This window comes from Podarcis gaigeae, assembly GCF_964106915.1.
Source record: "Podarcis gaigeae genome assembly, chromosome: 1".
NCBI classification, from domain to species: domain Eukaryota; kingdom Metazoa; phylum Chordata; class Lepidosauria; order Squamata; family Lacertidae; genus Podarcis; species Podarcis gaigeae.
Window position 1 is genome coordinate 86,261,592 of NC_139678.1, and position 22,454 is coordinate 86,284,045.

The 22,454-nt window shown below is 45.2% G+C and overlaps 1 protein-coding gene across 3 annotated transcripts; it reads left to right on the forward strand.

The window, feature by feature from the left end:
- The first annotated feature begins 626 nt into the window (after positions 1–626).
- RETREG2 (reticulophagy regulator family member 2) lies at positions 627–22,224 on the forward strand. 3 transcript variants are annotated; one of them, XM_083743870.1, is made up of 9 exons: positions 627–1,312; positions 6,744–6,850; positions 10,688–10,718; positions 11,608–11,743; positions 13,062–13,146; positions 13,410–13,547; positions 14,067–14,161; positions 15,181–15,316; positions 19,223–22,224. In XM_083743870.1, the coding sequence occupies exons 1-9, from the start codon at positions 1,050–1,052 to the stop codon at positions 19,900–19,902; spliced, it is 1,671 nt and encodes a 556-aa protein (XP_083599996.1). In that variant the 5' UTR covers positions 627–1,049; the 3' UTR covers positions 19,903–22,224. The 3 variants fall into 3 exon arrangements, with proteins under 3 accessions (XP_083599996.1, XP_083599998.1, XP_083599997.1); XM_083743872.1 differs by lacking the exon at positions 627–1,312 and adding an exon at positions 1,444–1,760; XM_083743871.1 differs by lacking the exon at positions 627–1,312 and adding an exon at positions 1,453–2,491.
- The last annotated feature ends 230 nt before the right edge of the window (positions 22,225–22,454 follow it).

A 22,454-nucleotide genomic window follows, 5' to 3' on the forward strand; every position in this document is an offset into this window, starting at 1 on the left:
TTATGCTATTTTTGTGATATACAAATGACATGAGAAAACTTGGTATACATTCTTGTTTATAAAACGCAGTAAAAAGTTATTTAAAAAATAAAATAAAAAATGAGTAATTTAGCACCTAAGCTTTTTAGTTCTCCAGAAATTGTTCATCAGACTAGATGGTAAACAAAGCAGGGGAAAGGGGGGGGAGTTAGGTAAAGCCATGAGTGCATCATTCCACCTTAAGCCTTTTGCAAGATACCTTGTGGCTTTGCTACCAGTCTACATTTTCTCCCATCCACCCTGCTGTTTACCATTTTGCCTGATGAAGACGTCTGGAGAACTCAAAAGCTTGCATGCCATTTTGTGACATTTTTGTTGCCCTAATTAATATGTTGTGCTAATATAGGTTCTGGAATGCTGCAGTATTGTGAGGCATGTATTTTATTTTATTTTTTGTGAGAAATGTTTCGTCTTAGCTCCACCTCTACGCTGCGAGCTGTCAGAAGCCACTGTCACTGCCATAGCCCCCACCTGCAATATAAGGACAATGGATTGTGTTACTATTGGCAGAGCAATTCTTTAAACCCTTCTTTAAACACACACACAGACATTTTTTCCAAACGAAATAACCTGAGTTAAAAAAGAATACGACCCGTCTCTTCTTTGTTGGTTTTTATTTTCTTTTTAGAAGGGAGCGGCGGGCATACTCCGCAGCCCACTCGTAGCTATAATTTCTCCATGGTTTTCCAATAGACGGCCTTTTCCTTTTCGCCCTGGAAGCGGAAGGTTGAAACAGCCTCAAAAGAAACCCTAGGATTTCTATTTCTGCAGGAAGCCGAATAGTAGCGGCTCTCAACTTTTCCTATCTCTATTCTTGAATAGGAGGGACTGAGCGGCTTGCGCATGCGTGTCGCATGAAAACATCCCGCTTCACGTTCCGAGGCCGATGCACGTGATCGCTGAGTCGCTCTGCCTCGGCGTCTGTATGGCTGCTGCGGCTACTTCCGGCCGCGGCTGTCAGGAGGACTCCTCGCTCCTCCCCCGCCCCTTCCTGATCGGTGGCTGAAGAGATGGCGAGCGGCGGCGGCGGCGGCGGCGGCAGCTTGGATGTCCCGGCGGCAGAGGCAGGGGAGCCGGTGCCAGTGCCCGGTGGCTGCGCGGCCGGAGGCGAGGAGGAAGACGAGGAGGAGCAGGAGGTCTTGGCTCTGGCCGTCCACCTGAGGCGGCGCCTGAGGGGCTGGGAGGCGACGGTGGCCGCCGTGCAGCGGCTGCTGGTCTGGGAGAGGCCGCCCCAGAGCCTGGCCGGGGCCGCCGCGCTTGGAGCTGCTCTGTGGTGAGAGGAGGCGGAGGCCAGTCCGGGGGGGTAGGGGGGCGCAGGATGGGGCCCCAGGAGGTAGCGCGCGCGCGGGGAGGGGGTGTTGCTCGCGTGCGTGGCAGCGGCGGCGGTTAGGAACCGCGCGAAGGGGGCTGAAAGTAGAGCCGGCAGGTAGATGGGGTCGTGGATGCTCCTGACGTGGTTTCAGCTGGGCGGCCGGTTCTCTCTTGGCGAGAGGAAGCAGGCCAGGCTGCAAGAGAGCCCCGGGCTTAGGGTCACCTATCCTGCTGCAAATTTAATACCACATAGAGCTGTTTTCCTACGCGTGCTTACTTGGGAGTAGACCCCTATTGAAATCCGTTGGACTTACCTCTGAGTAAGCGTGAATAACCTTGTGCTACTCATAATCTTCCAGTTGTCTGCAGGGAAGCTTTCTAAGGGACAGGAGTTGCCAGTATGATGTGAGGTGGGCAGCTTTAGGGTAGCGTTTTCTGATGTGGGTCAAGGGTAGGATTGCTCAGGAATAGCCGTTCTGTTTCATTCTGAGTGTCTGCCATGCATTATTCTGGAATAAGTTGATAGCCCCATGTGATTATGTTTAACTTATGTATGTAACCCTTCCCTTCTCTAAAGATCTCAGGTTTTCATATATAGGGTTTCTCTGGCTATTCTCTTAGCAACCCTGTAGGGTTGGTTGAGCTTAGTAATAATCAGTTGCCCAAGTCAGTAAGCTGGAGCTTGGACCAAGGACTCCCCAAATCAATCAAAACACACATACAATTTGTGCAAAGATTTTGGTTGGGACATTTGGAAATAGGTTTCTTGAGGTTAGGGAATTGTGGGAAAAGGTACTTGGGAGGCTAGTATGAGGAATGGAGGAAAGTGGAATGGGTAAGAAATTTTCAGTTGTGGAAGGGAATCTAGGGCTGTGAAGTTGAGTGGTAGTTGCAAGGGAGAGATCTGGTAAAATGTAGTTATGCAGTGGTGATGGAAAGGCCCTGCAACAGGTAAAACTACACAGTGCATGTGTAAAAGATCAAAGTTGATAAGAGCAATAAAGCATTTGAGAATGGAGGATATTTGGTTGTGAATTCTCTCCATGGCCAAGGATTATCCTATTTTAAAGGAGGCACAGGTGTGCAGGGACATCCCCCACAAGTTGGAGTCATTCTGAAAAGAGCAGCACTTCTCCCAGAAGTAAGAGCAATGTGAAGGAACACTGAGATGAATTGCTAATTGATAGTGGGTGGAATGTGCATTAAGATTGTATGACTGTCTGGATCACTACTGCAGCCCCAAAGTAATTCAGATGGGCCTTTAAATGTCCTCTGACTTTTGGATTCTTGGCCTTATCTTCTGAAAGTTAGAAAAGAACTGCTAGATACCTTTAAAACCAGCAGATCTCTGGACACCATACTTTTGCCCAATTTTGGTATCACTCTCTAGCAATCTAGAAGCTTCTGTTTGGAAACAACAACAAATCATAAAAGCAATGTAAATCCTTCTTTTGTGGTTCTTCATTAGTATGAGAAAAGTGGCAATTCTAAATATTCTTTCCTGGGACCAATTTTCTGTGCACTATGAAGGGAGGTAGATGACTTTAAAATAATGGACCCCGAAAGCTTAGTCAAAGAAACTCATAAAATCTTTGCTTCTTCGTGTAGATCTGCAAAAATTGTGAGATGACATGAGTGATTTAAAAGATAGGAAAGCATGGGAAACTTTCATTTGCTCCTACTTGGCACTACTTGGAGCAGTTTTCAATATCCTTTATAAACAAATCCAGAATGGTGCCTCAAGTTATAATTATCGTTGGGAGTGGAAGGATGTTGGGTCCAGACGTCTAGTGAAAAAATGATTGCACCCTCCTGTAGCAAACTTTTGCTTATCTAATTGTTAAAATTCATCCCAGATGTCTAGGGGTAAAAAAGTAAGTTCAACACCCTTCCCCCTGGATTACTTGCTTATTTCAGCAATAAGAATCTACTTTACAGGGAGTCAGTACTGGGCTCAGCAGGTCAATGGTCTACTACTTTCACTGGCAGAAAAAACTCTAGAGTCGCAAGTCAAAAACTTTCCCAGCCCTAGTCCCTGAGACTCTTAACTGACAATAGCAGGGACTTAACATTGGACTTTCTACATGCCACACATGTACTCTGCCTATGAGCTATAGAGAAGAGTATAGAAAAGCTGCATGCATGAGTCAGTAGTGGGGTTCCCTCCTTGAAATTTGTCTGTCTGAGACTATTGCTGGTCTTGTATGGATGAAATTCTGTTGCCCCTGGCCACAGTGCAGTCATGGATTGATAAAGTCCCTGGTGGACCCAAGAAGGCTTCGCTTTGAGGCATATTTTGTGGTGTCTTCTACACTTGATCTAACAAGGATTGCAGTCACAAGCTTAGGATGTGGGACTTAACATTGGTTGGGTTTAGCGTCATGTAGACTTCCCTCTTCACTCTCAAAGTATAAACAGACCTCTCCCTGACGCACGGGTGGTGCCAAGTGCGCCTCCAGGACTTGGCTTGTGATAAACATGGACTGCTACTAGCAGCTGCAGATAATTGGAGACTCGCCCAGGAGTGTTTCTACTTAGAATTTGTGCACTCACTGTGTACAACCCACATGGTTCATACTATCCCCAGCTTGGGCCTGGTAGCTTAGTAGTAACCCCTGGCAATGTGCCAGGCGGGAGTAAGCCCTACAAGCTGTGCTCTTGTTAAGCCTGCGGTGGATGAGAACTGTAGTGCTAGCACATTCCTTGTTTTCTGCCTATCCTGCCTCTGCGCACACAGCAACATTGAACAAGCCCGTGTGGTGGAATCCAGCATACAGCTGGGGGGGGGGGGAAACATCCTGTTTACTCTTGCAGACAATGAGCTGACTGTCAGCAGAGCAGATTCACAGGCTGGAGTCAAGCAGGGGTTGGTAGTACACTTCTAGTACCACTGCAGTTTGTGGAGATGTTAATTTAAACTAGAAATGTTTTTTGTTATACTACTTAATAACAATTTAAGAGAAGGGAGAAAGATCCTGCCAGAAAATATTTTCTCATTAAAAGAAGAAAAATTCTCAAACAGCAATACATACAGGGCTAGAAAGAGAAGAAAACATAACATAAAAGAAGCCAGCAGCATATTTTTTAGGTACCCACCATGCTCGGGCTAATATATTTCAAATTACTAGGTGCCACCAACATCATTTTTCTAGTTGACTGGATGCCTGTAATTTTTAAACCTTTAATTACACAGAGTACAGGTCTCTAAACTGTACACTCATGGTCCGATGCATAGAAATCCAGTGCCTATAATAGATTTCAGTTGGAAGCTGTATACAAGACTTTCAAGGATGTGAACTTCTGCCAGTGATAGCTCAAATAGGTAGAAAATAAAAAGGAACAGGGGTGCGCATCCCATTCCCACAATAAGCTTTGGGTGAACAGAAGAGTATATTTTGTCAGAGTGCATTAATTCATTTCTTGCCCAACACTTTCGTTCAGTGTGTTTATGTCAATAATAGGCAAAATGTGTAAAAAAAAAAAATTAGGAACTTGGTGTTTCCACCTCAAATTGTGGTTTAAAGGTAAAGGTACCCCTGCCCGTACGGGCCAGTCTTGACAGACTCTAGGGTTCTGCGCTCATCTCACTCTAGAGGCCGGGAGCCAGCGCTGTCCGCAGACACTTCCGGGTCACGTGGCCGGTGTGACGAAGCTGCTCCAGCGAACCGGCACCAGAGCAGCACACGGAACGCCGTTTACCTTCCCACTAGAAAGCGGTGCCTATTTATCTACTTGCACTTAATTGTGCTTTCGAACTGCTAGGTGGGCAGGAGCTGGGACCGAACGACGGGAGCTCACCCCGCCGCGGGGATTCGAACCGCCGACCATGCGATCGGCAAGTCCTAGGCGCTGAGGTTTTACCCACAGCGCCACCCGCGTCCCACCCCAAATCATAGATCCACACATGCAGGATAATGTTATCTAGAGATGACAGACTCATAGACTCATATCTAATGCAAGTTTTTTAAACACAGGACACTGTCAAATGTGTTGGTCTAAGCCATTGCCAATGATAGCCAAACACGCGTAGAAAAGAATAAAGAACTGGGGAAGGGATGCAATAAACGTTGGTATATCACAAATCATATACCCACATCTGCAGGATGGTACCCTCTATCGGACAGCATAGAATCACGTCAGGTCCAATGCTTTTTGGAGTAGCAAGGTGCTATCAATTACATGGGTCTACACCAATAATTGTCAAAATATGTACAACTCTATTGCTGGATGTGTGAGTATATGGTTTGGTGGTTCCTAAGTTCCATCTTATTTTTTTACACATTTTGGTTGTCGTTGGCATAGTTTCACACCACACAGTTTCTTGTGTCCAAGCACTGTGTTGCTAGACCAAATGCAACTTGGGTATAACCATTGTGGTGGTCCAAAGCAAGTTTGGGTTGCACAAACCCAGTTCCTTATTCTTTTCTACATTTGTTGGCTATTAATTATTTGTTATATTAGAATAATATAATTTCTAAAATTGGCTATCATTGGACTACCTAAAAATTTATAATCTGACATAAATTTTATGGATGTCATTCTTCATGAGATAGGTGCTGCAGCAGAGTGACAGACAGTCATTTTGGAAAATAACTTCTGCAGACATGTGCCAATGTGCACATGATGTTTACTGATGTTTCCTCTTTCTGAACTATCTTCTATGTCATCCAAGTGGAAATTGCTTTCAGTAATGACTTTCCTCCTGAAATTTATTACAGTGGTACCTCGGGTTACATACACTTCAGGTTACATACGCTACAGGTTACAGACTCCGCTAATCCAGAAATATTACCTTGGGTTAAGAACTTTGCTTCAGGATGAGAACAGAAATTGTGTAGCAGCGATGCAGCAGCAGCAGCAGGAGGCCCCATTAGCTAAAGTGGTGCTTCAGGTTAAGAACAGTTTCAGGTTAAGAACAGACCTCCAGAACGAATTAAGTTCTTAACCTGAGGTACCATTGTATACGACACTGGTCTATAGTGTTGGACTTGGACCTTGAAAACTTTGAAATGTACTCTAGCATTTGGCACAATATGGCCTAGATCAGACATAGGCAAACTCGGCCCTCCAGATGTTTTGAGACTAGAATTTCCATCATTCCTGACCACTGGTCCTGTTAGCTAGGGATGATGGGAGTTGTAGTCCCAAAACATCTGGAGGGCCGAGTTTGCCTGTGCCCGGCCTAGATCAAGGGCCACTGACGAGTGCCAAGGCACCTGCAAAGGCTTTAACTGATGCCCCAGATACTGAGCTTTCATAAGTAAGTAAGTCTGTAGTCTTCCTAGAAAGGAAGTTATGGGGTAAAATGTGCAGGTACTTCAGCAATTTCTGTGAAATGAGTGAGTGTGAGATGGCCTCTTTTAACTTATGTCTTTGTCCCTGTAACTTTCCAGGCTGTTTTCCTCCACTTCGTTGCGTCCTCTATTCCTCCTCAGCATGGGCTTTATTGGTGTTCTCCTGTTGGAGAGATGGAAGCCTCAATTCCTGTTGGATTTCTCAGGTAAGTGAAGTAGTGAAGGTTGTACAAGTAAAGGAAGTGGTGTAGTTCTGGAGCAGGGATAATCTTGGTTGATTCTTGCACTCTTGCAAGTTCAGTTCATTGCTTCCTGTCCTGCTGTGATTTCCTGCTGATCAAGCCTTGAACTAACAGTTCCCCCCTTTTTGCTGTACTACACTGAATAAAAAGTAGCAAGTAATTGGAGTTCTTTGGACTAAAGGCACTTGGTTAATATTTGCTGGCGTTTTTTTTCCCCCCCATCTCTTTGCTTCTGCTCATGTTGAGAATGCACATTAGAGCACCTTTCTGTTTGTTGAGGGCAGTCATGTGAGAAATGCTGTTTGGCTGAAAGATTAAATGTAGCAATTTGTTTTGTACAGTTAGATCTTAAGGAGTGTGGATGTAACTGCCTGCAAGTCTTAACAAATTTTGGATTAAATAGGTGGTATCATGAGTGCCTGAGTGAGAACCAGGCAACTATGTGGTGTTGGCCTACAATGTCTAATGTCTTTCCTTCACTATCCTCAAGAAAGATACCCCTGATGAGCTCAGCATGTGGAGGGAGTCTATTGTCTGGATTTAATATTGAATTGACTTAATCAACCCTGCTGTGCCCAGACATCAAACCCTAAACAAAATACTGGCAGGGAGTGGTGTAGAAAAACAGAGACCTAGGTGCCCTGTTCAAGCAGGACTTGTAAAAACATTGCAGCCTAGAAAATTGGATCACACACTCCACTTGTGCAGTAAGGTGTACCATGTCAGTTTCACTTTGTGATTTTTGGAAGGTTTCCCATGTCACAGAATGATGCAAAGCACCAGTAATATCACTCTTAGCAACGGATTTCTGCTTTAATCTTCCTGTGCTGGAGGAATTTCCTGTAGAATAGCAGGATCAGCATCATTTTATTTTTATGTTAAATATTACTTGAGTTAAGTTAAGGCTGTTTTGTTCCAGATAACTGCTGGCAAAGAGTAGAGTTGCTGTGGGGTTACATAAGACAAAATAGTAGGCCAGCCATGGTGAGCTGAGGGTTATTTTCTTCCTACTTTTGTTAAACGACCTGGTGAGCAGAACTACTATCCAACTTGGTTTATGTAAGATCAACTGACAAGCCACCTATCCAAGACACATCTAATGTTGACCCTCATAACTGACACAGTCATCCTGATTAGATCCTAGGCGGAGTCTGTTGTGATCCTTATGAATCGTATTGGAGCTGTATCATTAACTAAGAATGCAGCTTCCTCCCTGTTTGAAGGACCAAGAAGAGCAGTTCTGAACATGATGAACATTTTTCATATGCAGAATACAGCCAAATTCATAGAGAGACTGTACTGAGAAATTCACTGAGGATTCAAGATTAATAACTTGCTGTTGCAGTGGACTGAGATTTCTGTGTGATCTTTCAGGCCCATAAGACTGCTACACAAGGTGAAGCAATTGTTAAGTGAGCAGCACAATGCCCCTGCCAGAGCTAACAAAGTCAAAGGCTGCATTAGCTTCCTTGTTGGTGCATTAGGAGGTACAAAACGGCGTGGTGTAAACAGTTGCGTTCCTGCTGCCCCAGTACATGATGCCTGGATTCAGCACTCTGTCAAGCAACAGTACTGAAATAACAGGCAAGCACAGTAGCCCATGTATTTGGAGCTGCCGTAAACAAACATTACAGCCAGGCTTCTGTGTTAACAATAGTAGCTTTTCACACTCCTGAAATGGGCCCAAGATTTTTCATGTGGGCAGTGGCTGCTGCAATGCCTGAGTACCGACCAGAATCTCTGCTGCCTGAGGAAGATGGTGATTGGCTCCCTATGTTAGGGCTGATTGCCTGGAATCTGGGTCACAGACTTAACAAGATTGCTTTCCGCCGCTCCACTGCTCTATTCACCAGCCTGTCAGCTCTGTGTATGTGGCCCAGGGGAAAGGCCTGAGTTAGCCCCAAGCGCTGTAGCTTGTACAGACTGTGTGCAGCTGACTGCACATTATAAATAACAGCATAGCACGTCAGCTACACTAGATAGTCATATCTGATGAGCTTTGAATTCTAGCTTCAAATCTCTAATGCAAAAGAGCTTATTCACACATCTTCTCTACAACTGGGCTCAAACAAAGGTCACATTTTAAGGAGCTTCCTGAGTGGCTTTGTAAAGCCAGGGTTTCTTTTTTCTCTCACATAATATAGTTTATTGAAATTTGGAAGAAAATACAAAGATTGATGTCAGGTATCTTTTTATCAAGACTAAAAAACTATCCTAAATAAAAACACAAAACAGAAAGAAAAAGAGAAAAACAAGATGAAGAAAAAAGAAGAAGAAAAAGGGGGGTGAGAAAATGAGAACTTCTGATTCTTCATCTGTCAGCTATATGTAGAAAATTATTCAACACATCCAAACCAAGATAAACACCCAACAAATCTGCTTTCAAGAAACCAAAGCCAAGGTTTCTTCATACTGTGTACCAAGGCAATCCAACTTCTACATCAAGAAAATTCCAATCCTGTGCCCATACTCAGTTATTCGAGTAAATGTGTGGTTTATGTAGCACAGGCTTCCTCAAGCTCAGTCCTCCAGATGTTTTGAGACTACAATTCCCATAATCCCTGACCACTGGTTCTGCTAGCTAGGGATCAAGGGAGCTGTAGGCCAAAAACATCTGGAGGGCCAAGGTTGAGGAAGCCTGATGTAGCATATACCTGCTCAGTTTTGATTACATCTGAATTAGTTCAGGAAGTTTGTTCAAAGTGCTGGCCTCTTTGATGAGTGTGGGGTGTACAGCAGAGGAAAAGCCAAATGCATGTATAGAAGTGTGATTTGAGGTGACATTGGAATGAGGACACAGGTACTTTTGCACCCTGGAACTTTATGTGATCCCTGTCTCTTTCCAAAGTGTATATTTAAACACAAGAATAAGAGAAACGCTTGTGGAAATAATACAAAAAGCTACCTGAGATTCTCACATATCAAATTTGGTACCAACAACCCTGCCCAGAGCACCCTCCCCACCTGTTTTTTGAGTTTGCTCAGACTTTGGAGATTGCTTACTGGCAAAATATGTTACTATTCAAACCTGTTGGCCAGAGCTATGAGAAAGTTCCTCAGCAGAGGTGGACTGTGATCTGTTTCAGAACTCCCCCTTCCCTTGTTGCAATTTTGTCAGTTGGCATATGTCTTGGGACATCAAACAACGCAGATCTTCTGTAGTTGTGTGTGCACAGCTACATAGAACATGATAGCTCTGTGGTTAGAGCATGGTGCTGATAATACCAAGGTTGCAGGTTTGTGTTATCAGCGCCCTGCTCTAACCAAGTGAGCTATCATCCTCTAAGTGCTGAAGGCCAGTGTCAGGGAACTGCCATCGGACGAGCAGGTGGTGGAAGGGCTCAAGGAGGTTAGGAGAGACTTAACAGCAGAGGAGGGAACCAGCAGGGGGAGAAAAGGAGCTCCGAGGGAAAGGGAGTCGGAGGGATGGCTCTGGGACACTTCTAGCGAAAACAGTGAGGAGGTTTCAGGACCTCCTATAGGGACACCCACACCTCGCCGGAAACTGTCACGCCGAGAGTCCAGAAGACGCGTTTCCGTTAAGGAGCTTTTATGTTGGAAGAGATTCCGCAAACGCCCACTGTCGGATTCTGCCAGCGATTGAGGGAGCCATGCTTAAGGGGCTCCGCTACAGACAGAGCTTTGCTAATCTGGGCAAACTCTGAGGGACTAAGCTTTTACGCACAAGCAGCTCATCATCCCATCACAGCCAGGCTGCTGAAGGAAGTAACCTCTAGCATTTAAACTGTCACACTTCACTTACTGCTTAGCTGAATTATATTTTTCTTCTTTCTCCTACAGTGCAGCCATTGGAGGAACCTAGAGGAGACAGGTAGGTTTGCTCTGTATTGTCTTCATAGCGGAGATGGTTCTTGCCACCCTTCTGCCTTGCCTGCTTTCTTTTACTCAGTATTTTGACCTGTGTTATGACCTGAAAAGTGCTTCCCCAAATGGGTTGTAGGGCTCCTTACTCATTTCCCTTCCTTAATGGGGTCAGGTTTGGTTCTGGTTTCAGTTTCTAGAAATTGGAAGTGTCGGATGGATGGATGCCTTCTTCTCAGGATTTAATGGCATTTCAAGGCCAAGAGGAGGCGCTCAATTGTAGTCGTCACCTACTGGATGGATGTCTGTCCTGAAAATGCCACCTGAGGCTTAGGAGGCATGGGGTTCCAAGAAAGGAATGTAGGAAGGAATTAACAGTTGTGCTGTGGTAGTCATTTCATCAGCACAAGCTTTTCAGTTTCTCAGACAGAACAATCCCCCATCTCCCCCAGCCCCTGGTCTGGGAGGGCCTCCTAATCTTCCCTGTGCTAATTTCCCTGTGGGGAGGGAGTCCTATTCCACAGGCAGAGGTTCTTGTGCAAGTCCCTATTAGCAGGACTAGTTAGTTGAATCATGCCCCTTTTGGGTGGGCTTCACCTAACCAGCCCCATTGGTGAAAGCCCTGCTCAAGAACTCTGCTTGTGGCTTTCCCTCCTCTCTTTCCCCCACCCCACAAATTGGTTCTGGGGAAGTTGGAGGAACCAATGAGGGGGAGAGGCAAGCTGAATTACTTGCACATATGGAACAACTGAAAGAGGTCAACATTTGGCCATAACTTTGTTCCACAACAACTTTGATAGCTTTCTGTTAATACTGCCTGCAGGAAGTGATTCTCTGTTGCTTGTGGCAAGCGTACCTGGAAGGTCTAAAGTACTGATACATTGTTTCCATCCCTGTAGTGACAGTGAGATGGCAAGAGCACAGCCTCACCTGTTAAGTGTCCCAGAGCTCTGTCGTTTCCTGGCAGAGAGCTGGATTACCTTCAGATTGTACCTTCAGGAGCTGCTGCAATACAAGAGGCAAAACCCTGCTAAGGTAAGCTGGGAGTCATCAGGCCCTCTCAGGAAAAATCCTAGAACATGGCTACTTTCCCCCATGGTGCCTTTGGGCCGTGGCTTGTTAACACATACATACATACATACATACATACATATTCAGATACATATATTCAAATACAAATACATACTCACAGTTGCTCCTAGCACTTAGGGCTGCTTCACACTGGATTATTTTTCTACATGGATATTGCTTCAGTTTAAGAAAGGATGTGCATACACAACAGCATGTGGTGTAAACGTATTCCAAACAGCAATTTTAAGGGAATAAAGTATTCTTCACAATATATGTGGAAACAAAAAATGGGAGTAGGGTTTTAATCAAGTATGCCAGTACAGACAAGGTACAGTGTGTTCCAGAAACTATCCTGAGAAAAACAGCTGAGGGCAGACATACCCTTAGCCTGCACATACGTGTTGATGTTGCTTTGTAGATGTCATTTCTTTGTTTCTTTTTCCTCCGCTGTCACCCAGTTCTGTTTAGTAATCCAAAATGCATAATGTGATATATTTGTGTTGCAACTTTGTTCTTGACATTTGTCTTTCATTGCAGAGGGGCATTTCTATGTGATGGCCTCATTCCTGCATTGAAATGTGAGATTGTTGCTTGCAGCAGTTGCTCCATATAAGCAGTAAATGAGCAGTTCTGGCCCTGAGCAGAATTCAGATTTTCTTGCTGTGGTGTCTGGGATTTATGAGCATAGATGGCAAGCAGCTCTCTCTATTGATTAATTAATGGCCTGTCCTTGGAGGAGAAAGCATTACCTTATATTATATAGTCAAGATCAGTTAAAGGGAAGGCAGGTAGAGAGGGAAGTAATGTATGGGCCTTATTTTATCTCAGGATGAGGGAAGTCCTGAAATCTGTTCCAGTCACCTTTTGCCAGTGGGAAATTTCTTCCATTTCCATTGACAGCCTTAATAGTGAATCAAACACATACTCCTTTCAGAGGGTTGGGATTGGCATAGAAAAAGTCAGGCTTTTTCCTCTTGTAGTCAGCTATTTGCCCATTTGTCAGTTACTTTCAGACATGCAGCTTGCTGTTGCAGGTACTTCTGGATCCCCACCCGGCTCTGTTATAACACTACTTGGCAGCAGCACCCGGGAGAAAAAGAGTAGCCCATCGTTCTGGCATGGCAGATGCACAAAGCATGCAAAATGGCTGTGTGGTGAATACAAGCAGTTATTAATTAAAACAAGGTTCTCTGGGATTGGAGGCATCTCTTGAGCCATTGCAAAGGTGGCTTATTCTGTGCTAAACCTTTCTTCTCTATCTTCTTTTGCCTTGTACTTCCAGTTTTGTGCCAGAGTCTGCTCAGGATGCTTGATCTTAGCGATAGTAGGACACTATGTTCCTGGAATCATGATTTCCTACATTGTCTGTGAGTATAACTGGACTGTTTTATCCCTTAAAACTAGACATGTGACTTAACTAAGCATATGCCCAGGAATTTTCTTTATCCAGCTCATTTAAAAGAAATTAAAAGCACATAATAGTTCCGACACCTTGTGGGGAACAGGGACACAGATTGAATTTAATGAGGCGCAGCTGGTGGAGGGCTGGACACTGAGTAGTCTTGGGAAAATTGGCTGCTTCTTTGTCTCTGAGAATATATGCTTCTAACACTTTCTGGACTGTCTCCAGTGCTCAGTATCTTGCTGTGGCCGCTGGTGGTGTACCATGAACTTATCCAGAGGATGTACACACGCTTGGAGCCCATTCTGATGAAACTGGACTATAGCATGAAGGTGGATACCTTGCATCTTAAACACGAAAAGAAAAGTAAGACAACAGCTCCACAGTACCTGAAATGCATAGCTTTTGATGATAGGATGCAGGGTGTAAGTCCCAGCAAGTAAAAATTAGAAACTGGGCTGGCTAGCTAGGAGCATTCAGTCCAGTGGGGTGAGGTCCAAAATCACTGGAGATGGCTGGATTTTAATTTGCATTAGTGTCCGGTACACTGATACCTTGGGTTACAGACCCTTCAGGTTACAGACTCCGCTAACCCAGAAATAGTACCTTGGGTTAAGAACTTTGCTTCAGGATGAGAACAGAAATTGTGCGGTGGCGGCGCGGCAGCAGCAGGAGGCCCCATTAGCTAAAGTGGTATTGTGGGTTAAGAACAGTTTCAGATTAAGAACAGACCTCCAGAATGAATTAAGTTCTTAACCCGAGGTACCACCGTACTGTGAGGAAGCACGGTCTGTATGAAGCTTCTGATAAAATATTCCCCTGGTCTTCTTATAGGACTAGTTTGACTGATGTCCCATTAAGCATTTTATATATGTTTTCTAACAGAGCGTCAAGGAAAGAGTGAGCCCGAAGCTGGCAATGAGCCGATGGCAGAGACTGAAAGTGAGAGTGAGGCGGAGCTGTCTGGGTATTCTCCAGTGGTAAGAGCATGGGAAGGGATGCATGTTGGTGTTGAGCATCATTCCTAATAATTCATTTCTTTCAAGTGATGTGAGTTTGCCTGCAGGGTTGGAAGGTCTGAGATCTTGTACTTGTTCCCTTCATAAAGGCTACTGTATTCAAGCTGACTTAGGAACTTGTAGAACTTGCAGGTCTGCTCTTTTTTGTCATTGTTACCACCTATGTGCTTGCTGGGCAAAGAGCCAGTGAACAAGCAGGTATTGGCATCTGTTGCCCCTCCTCACTTTCCCAGTGGTCTTGACCACAGCAAAAGGCAGGTGAACAAGGAGATTGCAATGATGAAGAGGCGGAGAAGGTCCAGTGGTGTCTCGTCAGTGGTCCCACTCCTGAAGTGTGGCCCCTTAGTAGATCCATCCTGACCCTTGATGCCTGTCCTGGAAATTTGGCATGATACTTCAGATTCAGGGGGACAGAGAGGAGTGGTGAGGTTCGCATTGTTGGGGGCATCTCTCTCCAAATGCTCCCTCCAACTTCTGACTCTCCAACCTTTCTTTTCAGAGCCAAAATCACTCTATCTCTCAGGGTTTAGGTGGAAGAGTTAGACTTGGAGGATAGCTCTTCCTCATTATTGCCAGCACTAATTAGATATATAACCAACCTGGTATGTTGGATCTGGGTTCAAATTCCTGTTTGGTCAGAGTGGGTCAAGTGGGTTAAATGTTTAAGACACAACAGCATGTCCAATTTTAAATCCGGAAAATAAGATGGCAGAATCCCAAGTCACTGATTCCTCTACAGTTAATCTTACAACTAATTTTTGTAATTGGAACAGCCTTCCTTTTGATAATCCATGCATTGTTTCCATTCAGTAAAAGGTTAATATTTTTAGTGCATCCCTCTTTGAAATCCAAGTTAATATTGGCTCAGACTCTGATGGCAGAGATTCTAGGCTAACAGGTGGGACCTAGTGGCTCCACTGTAAGGTGGAGATTTTTAGCCACAAGAACAAAAAATGTCCTCACGCTCCTCCTTTTTGCAGGTGGATGTGAAGAAGACAGCTCTGGCATTGTCAATTACAGACTCTGAGCTCTCCGATGAGGAGGCCTCTATCCTGGAGAGTGGAGGCTTCACCGTCTCCAGAGCTACCACACCACAGCTGACTGACGTGTCTGAAGGTGCCATTTTCTTACTCCCCAAACCCAAATGCTGCATATTATTTGGGGCCACTGTGTGGTAGAGTACAAGTTGTGTGTTCCCTTCTAGAGTGTTCAGAGATGAAAACTAGGATATGAAGGGTACAGTGGTGCCCCGCAAGACGAACGCCTCGCAAGACGAAAAACCCGCTAGACGAAAGGGTTTTTCTGTTTTGGAGGCGCTTCGCAAAACGAATTTCCCTATGGGGTTGCTTCACAAGACGAAAAAATCTTGCGTCCCCCAGCGGTTTTTTTTTGGTTTTTTTGCCCTTTTCCTAAGCCGCTAAGCCGCTTATCAGCTGTTCCGCTGATAAGCCGCTTAACAGCTGATCGCTGGAAGCCGCTTGACAGCTCTAGCACTAATCCGCTAAGCTGTCAATGGGCTTGCTTCGCAAGACGAAAAAACCGCTAGACGAAGAGAATCGCGGAACGGATTAATTTCGTCTAGCGAGGCACCACTGTATTTGTAGTTGAATTCATGAGAATGATGAACTTTGGGCTGAAAAGGACCAAAATCAAATCTGATTCCTGATTTCCAGACTTGGAGTGGCCCCTGAATACAGCTGTCTTCACCAGGAAACATGGATGTACTTGTTTACTATATTTTTACATGTTACAGTGCAAAGTCCAGTGTCTTTATTATTTCTTGATTCATGATAGACATCCCGGACTGTTCTGTAACTTGCGGGCCATTGGGAGAATGCGAGTAGCTCCCTTACTATGGTTACTGGTGCCACACACAAACAGCCCCAAGTTCTTCTGCAGCATTGTGAAGTCTTCAGGGATTAGCTGTCCACTCTAGGCTCTCCTTGCCTGAGCTTTGATCCCCCTATACTCTTTTCCCCCACCTAAGATGAACAGCTGACATTATCAAGGCAACATATTTCACTGAGGATTGCAGTCCTTGAGGCTGTAAGCCAAAAAGACTCACTTCTTCGACCAATCCATTTCCTTGTCACCCTAGCCTTGCCTTACATCAGGAGTGGTCAACCTTTTAAGACCAAGGACAGCATTTCCTCTCTGCCAGTGATTGGTGGACTGAGCAGAAAATTTAAATTTTGCCTCTGTATAGTAGGCTACTTTCTAAGCACACTTGCACACCCATTTCTCTCCTCCATTCAGGCCAGCAAGAGGCAGTATCAGAATTCAGTGACACATCCCAGCCAGGCAAAAACACTCAAGGAAGGGTACAAACCAGGCTGGTAAAAGGTGTGGCTTTGACAGAGAAGGGTGTGGTGAAGTGGGAAGTGTAGCCTTACCAAATCCTGAGGGCCAGATGGAGAGGCTTAGAAGGCTGCATCTGGCCTCCAAACCTGAGCTTCCTTTCCCCTGAGCATAACTTTTATTCATTTGCAAGCCTCCTACCCCCACACCACACACAGCAGTGTAAATTGCAAACGAGAAAGGACGGTATTTTAATGCAGAAACTAGCACACTTGTACTATATAGATGTTGTAGTAGCTAGTGGTAATGTGGTATCATTACTGCTAAATCTCTGTGTATGTGAAAATCCAAAGTATTGGATCTTGTTCCATAATAGCTCATTTACACACTTAGAAGTAGCAGTTGCAGCCAATTCCACTGCAGTAGCATGCAGAGCTTTTCCTGAGGCTTTACCAATGAGGAAGAACCTGGTGGAGTAACTTCAGGGAGCCCCAGCCTGCAATGCTAAGTATGATTGTGTTTGTTTGTATAGTGCCTTAGAGTGCTTTGAAGCACATCAGCTTTGTTATCATGTTATCCTAGCTGCCTTGTATGATAGGTCAGGGTTGTTGCCATGGTACATGTTAGCACCAATGACGTGGGGAAATGTCATGTAACGCTGGAAACACAATTTAGGTAGCTAAGTTGGAGCTTGAGAGCCAGGACCTTCACAGTAGATTTATTTTAAATGCTACCTTTTCTTTGTACAAGGCCAGCTAGACAGGCAGGGTTGAGTAGTTCAATGTATGGGTGAGTTGGTGGAGAGGTTTGGATTTGTTAAGCACTGAGAAATGTTCTGGGACAAGCCAGGCCTGTACAGAAGGGGCAGGCTCCATTTCAGCTGGGACGGAACCAGACTGTATATGCTTAAAAGGTGGCAGAGCAGCTATTCAGCTGTTTGCTGGGAGAATGCCACTTGAAGCTGAGGATCATCTTATTTGGGGCAAACCATCCAGGGGAATCCAGGAAATTTCAGGGTGGTTAGTTTAATGTCTCTTCTGGGAAAACTGGTGGCAAGCATAATTAAAGATTGGAATACCAAGCATATAGAAGGACAAGCTTTGCTGAGTCAGAATCAGTGTGGCTTCTGCAAGGGTAAGTCCTGTGTTTTAGAATGTCAGCAAGCACATAGAGAGAGAGAAAGAAGTGATCCAATTGACATAGTGTACTTAAACTTTCAAAAAGCCATTGTCTATGGAGTCCCTTGCCCAAGACACCTGATTAAGTTTAGCAGCTGTGAAATAAGAGGGCATGCTGTTATAGATCAGGACTGGTTAAGAAACAGCAGAGAGTAGAAATTAATGAAGGGTTTTCCCAATGCAGTGGTGTCCAAACTTTTTTCAAAGAGGGCCAGATTTGATGTAGTGAAGGGCCATGAGGGCCAATCAAAGGGCCAACCAAAGTTTTAAAGCTTTTTTCAGGATTAAAGTTGTGGAGGTTTTTTTAGGACTTTACCCCAGGAAATAAACAGCCACAGGGGCCGGATTAAACCTACCAGCGGGGCCGAAGTAGGCCCCCAAAATGCACTTTGGGCATGCCTGCAATAGAGGGATGTAGAAAGTGAGGTCCACCAAGGTTTGATGTTGGCACCGGTGCTTTTTAAACTTGTTCATAAATTATCTACAGTTGGGAGTGAACAATAAGGTAGCCAAGTTTGCTGCTGATACTAAATTGTTTGGGGTGGTTAAAACAGAAAGGAATTGTGATGGGCTTCAAAAGGAGAAGTAGACATTAAAATGGGAAATGCAATTAAATATAAGCAATGTAAGATTATGCATGGTGTAGAGAAAGAGAGATGTTTCTCATAATACAAAAATCTGAGGACATGTAATGAAGCTGCATGTTGGAAGATTCAGAACAGACAAGAGGAGGTTCACATAGCACATACCATAGTTTAAACTATGGAATTAGTTCCAACAAGACATAGTAATGGCCATCAATGTGGATGGATGTAAAAGACAAATTTCTGGATGATAAAGCTGTCAATGGCTGCTGGCCACAATGGCTTTGTTCACTGTCCACTAGTGTGTCTGAGTTCCAGTTGCTGGGAATTCCAAGTGGGAAGAGTGCTGTTTCGCTCATGTCCTGCTTGTGGATTTCTCATAGGCATATGAGAACGGGATGCAGGACTAAATGGGGCTTAGGTCTGATTCAGCAAGGCTGTTCTTACATTTTTATTGCCCCCATATTGTAGTGCAGGGGGCAGGAGTGAGAATGAGATAGTGGTGGTATATCTAAAGCACCTAATGAGTACATGACAAAAGTGAGATTCAAACCAAGGAATTCCTGATTTGTACACACTCTTCATAGCCACTACGATACACAGCTTTCATACATCAGCATTAACGTGCATGATACTGCATACATTTACCAACTCAGATTTGTTCTGGTGAGATGATTGAACAAGAAAGAAAAGCAGTAGCAAGATCATAGTGGGGTTGGTGACTTTTAATCAGGGAGTACAGCTATAGAACAGCAGCAACTGACCTGTTAATGAGAGAATAGGAAAGAACATTTCTGTGCAAGGTCAGGATAAGATGATAAGGAGGCACACAAAGGCAAGTACAGTAAGTGTATTCAGAAAACAGACTGGCAGCTGAGCTTGGAATGGCAACTGATGATTGAGAACAGGGAATTCTGGGGTGTTTGAGGAGGCCATGTTCATACTCCCAATATGCTTTTCAGATCTGGACCAGCAGAGCCTTCCCAGTGAGCCAGAAGAGTCCTTCTCCAAGGACTTGGCAGAGTTTCCTTCTGTGGAAGAGTTTCATTCCAGAGACTTGGGACCACCCAGTGAGGATGACAAGTTTGCAGTGCCTGCCCACACTGCCCACCAACTGGACTCGGCTGAGAAAGACGGCGTGGCGGCAGCAGCCATGAGTTCAGACACATCCATCCTGTGCCTGGCCTCACCCCTGCACTTTGTAAATACGCACTTCAACGGGAACGGGCAGGCAGTGGCAGGAGGAGCCCTGGAGCCCCAACCTGTCACTGCTCAAGGCCTGGGGCTGCACATCGATTCACTGAGCCAAGAGATTGTCACCACTGCTATCAGTACAGTAGTGCAGAACACCCTGTCAGCCCTGCTCCGCTCCTCTGAGGACAACGAGGGGCCTTCTCTCTCTGAGTTCCTGCCCACTGAGCCCGAGGAGAGACTGAGCTTCCAGGCCCAGCTGTCTGAGAGTGCGGAGGTGGGGGCGGCCTCTCTGCCTGGGGAGGAGGAGGAGGAGGAAGCTGATGATTTTGAGCTGCTTGATCAGAGGGAGCTGGAGCAGATGGATGCAGAGCTTGGCCTTTCTGGAGAGACAGAGGCTCAAGCGACACCGGCTCTCCCTCCTGAAGAAGAATCCTTGCCCAGCTCCTAGGTCCCACTGCTCCCCTGTATTTCTGCAGCTGCAAGGGAAGGACAAGTGAACACACAGCAGAGTTTGGTCTGTGCTGACTGGGGACGGCAAAACATCCACATTCACAGTGTTATGTCTGGAATAGTGAGTCCTCTTCCTAGTGTTGGCCTTCCCAGCAGGGTGTTGCGTCTTGCCCACGCTTCCTAGTGGTGATGCAATCTTTTTGGTCTGCTGCTGCAATTTGTCTGTCTTTGTCTATTCGTTTTGTTTTTTTGCACGCCGCATCCTCAGCTAGATATCCCCGCTGCTCGCACCCACTGTTCATGCCCCCCCAGTAGGAAGGAAAGCGGTTTTATTGGATGAAGGGGGGTGCCAGGGGGTCTTCATTGTAAATATTTTTATGAAAACATTGGTTTGTTTAGTTGGGAAGAGGGAGAAGGGATTGGTGGTATGGAGAAAACGGGTTGAGTTGGGTTTTTCCCCTTGAGTTAGAAATTTGGGGGTGGAGGGGAAGTAGGGCTTCAAAGGAGACATTGTGTGGAGTATATTTGCTGTCAGGACAAGATGAGGGGGCACAATTGAGCTTTGCTGCCCACTTTGTACAAGAATAGCAGCTGCTTTTGCACTTCTGAGCACTAGCCCTTTCCCTTACTTTCACCCTACAACCCAGTTTCCTTTATTCAGTTCTGTGAATATGACACCTGATTTGGGCTCCAGGAAGTGGGTAGTCTGGTCCTGTAGATTCTCAACTCCAAGGCCAGGCTGCCTGCAGGCTCTTTAATCCACTTGGGGGAAAACAAAGCAATTTGCAGTGACTTGAAAGCTTCCTCTTCCACTGCTGCACTTTAAAAGCAAAATCCCCTTATATCTACTTCTTGTCACCTTTCTCTAAGGCCTGTCTGAGCCAGCTCTGCCCTATGATGCACCCTGGCCAGAGCACAATCTTCTGCTGCCCTCAGCCTTGCCTTAGGGAAAAGAGCAGAGCAGCTTGAAAAGGAATGATGCGTGTGGGACATTGGGAAGAACATTCTCCAACTCCAAGCTCTCTAGGCTTATCTCCACTCTACTCCCACTCTCAAATCACTTTTGAAACCTCAGGGGTTTCACCTTTATAGTCTTTTGCTAATTGGAGTAGTGTGCCCATTTATGTTCTCAGGAGAAAGGAGGGACTAAATAGGAGTGGAGGATTGTTTGGTTTTTTTCCTCCAAAGGTGGTTATTGCCCCTGATACCTATTGCTGCTTGCACAGGTTTGCAGAATATTAATTCTAGCTGTCTTTCAAATATTGATTTTAAGTTGCAATGATAAAATGGGTTTTTAATTAAATGGAAACAAAGATGCCCCCTATTGGGTGTGTATCTTTGTTAAGAGGCATCAGTCTGTCTTCAGGAATAGCGTTCTTGGCTGAGTGGATACTGCTTGCTCCCAGTAATGGATCTCATTTTTTGCCTCTTTTCCAATGATTGCTGGAGAAGCTGGGTGGGTTGGGGAGTGTCATGAATTGGCCATTTTCTTGCTGTTGAAAATTTCCAAGCTGGGCACTTCCAGGCGATTCCTGACGCTTTCACATTCTCACAAGTGACTGCAGCTTTGCAGATGCAGGCCCTGAAGCTGCGATAGCTTGCCCTGCAGGCCTCAGCATTTTAAACTGCACTTCTGAGAGTTTATGACCAAGGTGAAGGTGCTGCCTCTCAGCAAGAGGGGCCACCAATCAATTCCAAGCACATTTGCAAGACCCCAGTTCTTGCCTTTTGCACCCTTCAAGTTTCATCACTTGCTGAGTCAGTCACTGGCCCACTCTTTGTATCGAGGATGGCTGCCTGTCTCAGGTTCCTTCAGTCATGGGGCAATGATTTTCTTGAAATGCAAAATGATCTTGTTCTCCAGAGTTTCTGACCTGTGTTGCCTGCCCCATCCCAGCCCAGCCCCAGTCAAATGTTGAGGGGAGGATGCCTGTTAATACAGCTTCCTCCTAATGTCTGCACTTTGGAAATGGGCAGCCACGTAGCACTGAGTGTGGAGCTTGCTCGCCTTTGTATTGTGTCCTGACCACAAATTTTGCTACCCCTACCACCAGCCAGAAGCCCTAGCTTTCCCATTCTGGTGCAGGAGGCATGTTATATGTTTGTGTTTTTCTCTGAAGCTCTAAGCTGTCTTCCTCTCCTTTGGTGGCAACAGCGCCATAATGCTCCATGATAGGGGCCTTCTGAGGAAGGGCTGGGAGGCTGCTGATGTCACCCAGGAAAGGCAGAGGGCTTTGAACTGTGTAGCGGTGTTTATTCTATGGCTAAATATTTAAAGCAAACTGTAGTCTTTTTAATAAAAAAGGTTCAAATATGTGAATTTTGGGTTAAAAGTTCTAACTCTTCATCTTATCCAATCACCCAGAAACCCCGCCTTTCTCAATTTCCCAGGTATCCCTGATGCACTGGGATCTGGCAGCCATTTTAAGCCTATGTCCAGATGGCTATTACCCTAGTTATGGTCTTTCCTGATAGTATTCAGTATTCCATTGCACATGCATTGCAGCTCCACTAAGACGCCATTGTTTGCTCAAAATCGGGAAGTTATGT

Bases quoted from the DNA above. Each gene is read 5' to 3' on its own strand.
- RETREG2 (XM_083743870.1), top strand. From the start codon at position 1,050: ATGGCGAGCGGCGGCGGCGGCGGCGGCGGCAGCTTGGATGTCCCGGCG. The intron at 10,719-11,607 runs GTAGGTTTGCTC...CCATCCCTGTAG, and splicing joins GAGGAACCTAGAGGAGACAG to TGACAGTGAGATGGCAAGAG. The intron at 14,162-15,180 runs GTAAGAGCATGG...TCCTTTTTGCAG, and splicing joins TGTCTGGGTATTCTCCAGTG to GTGGATGTGAAGAAGACAGC.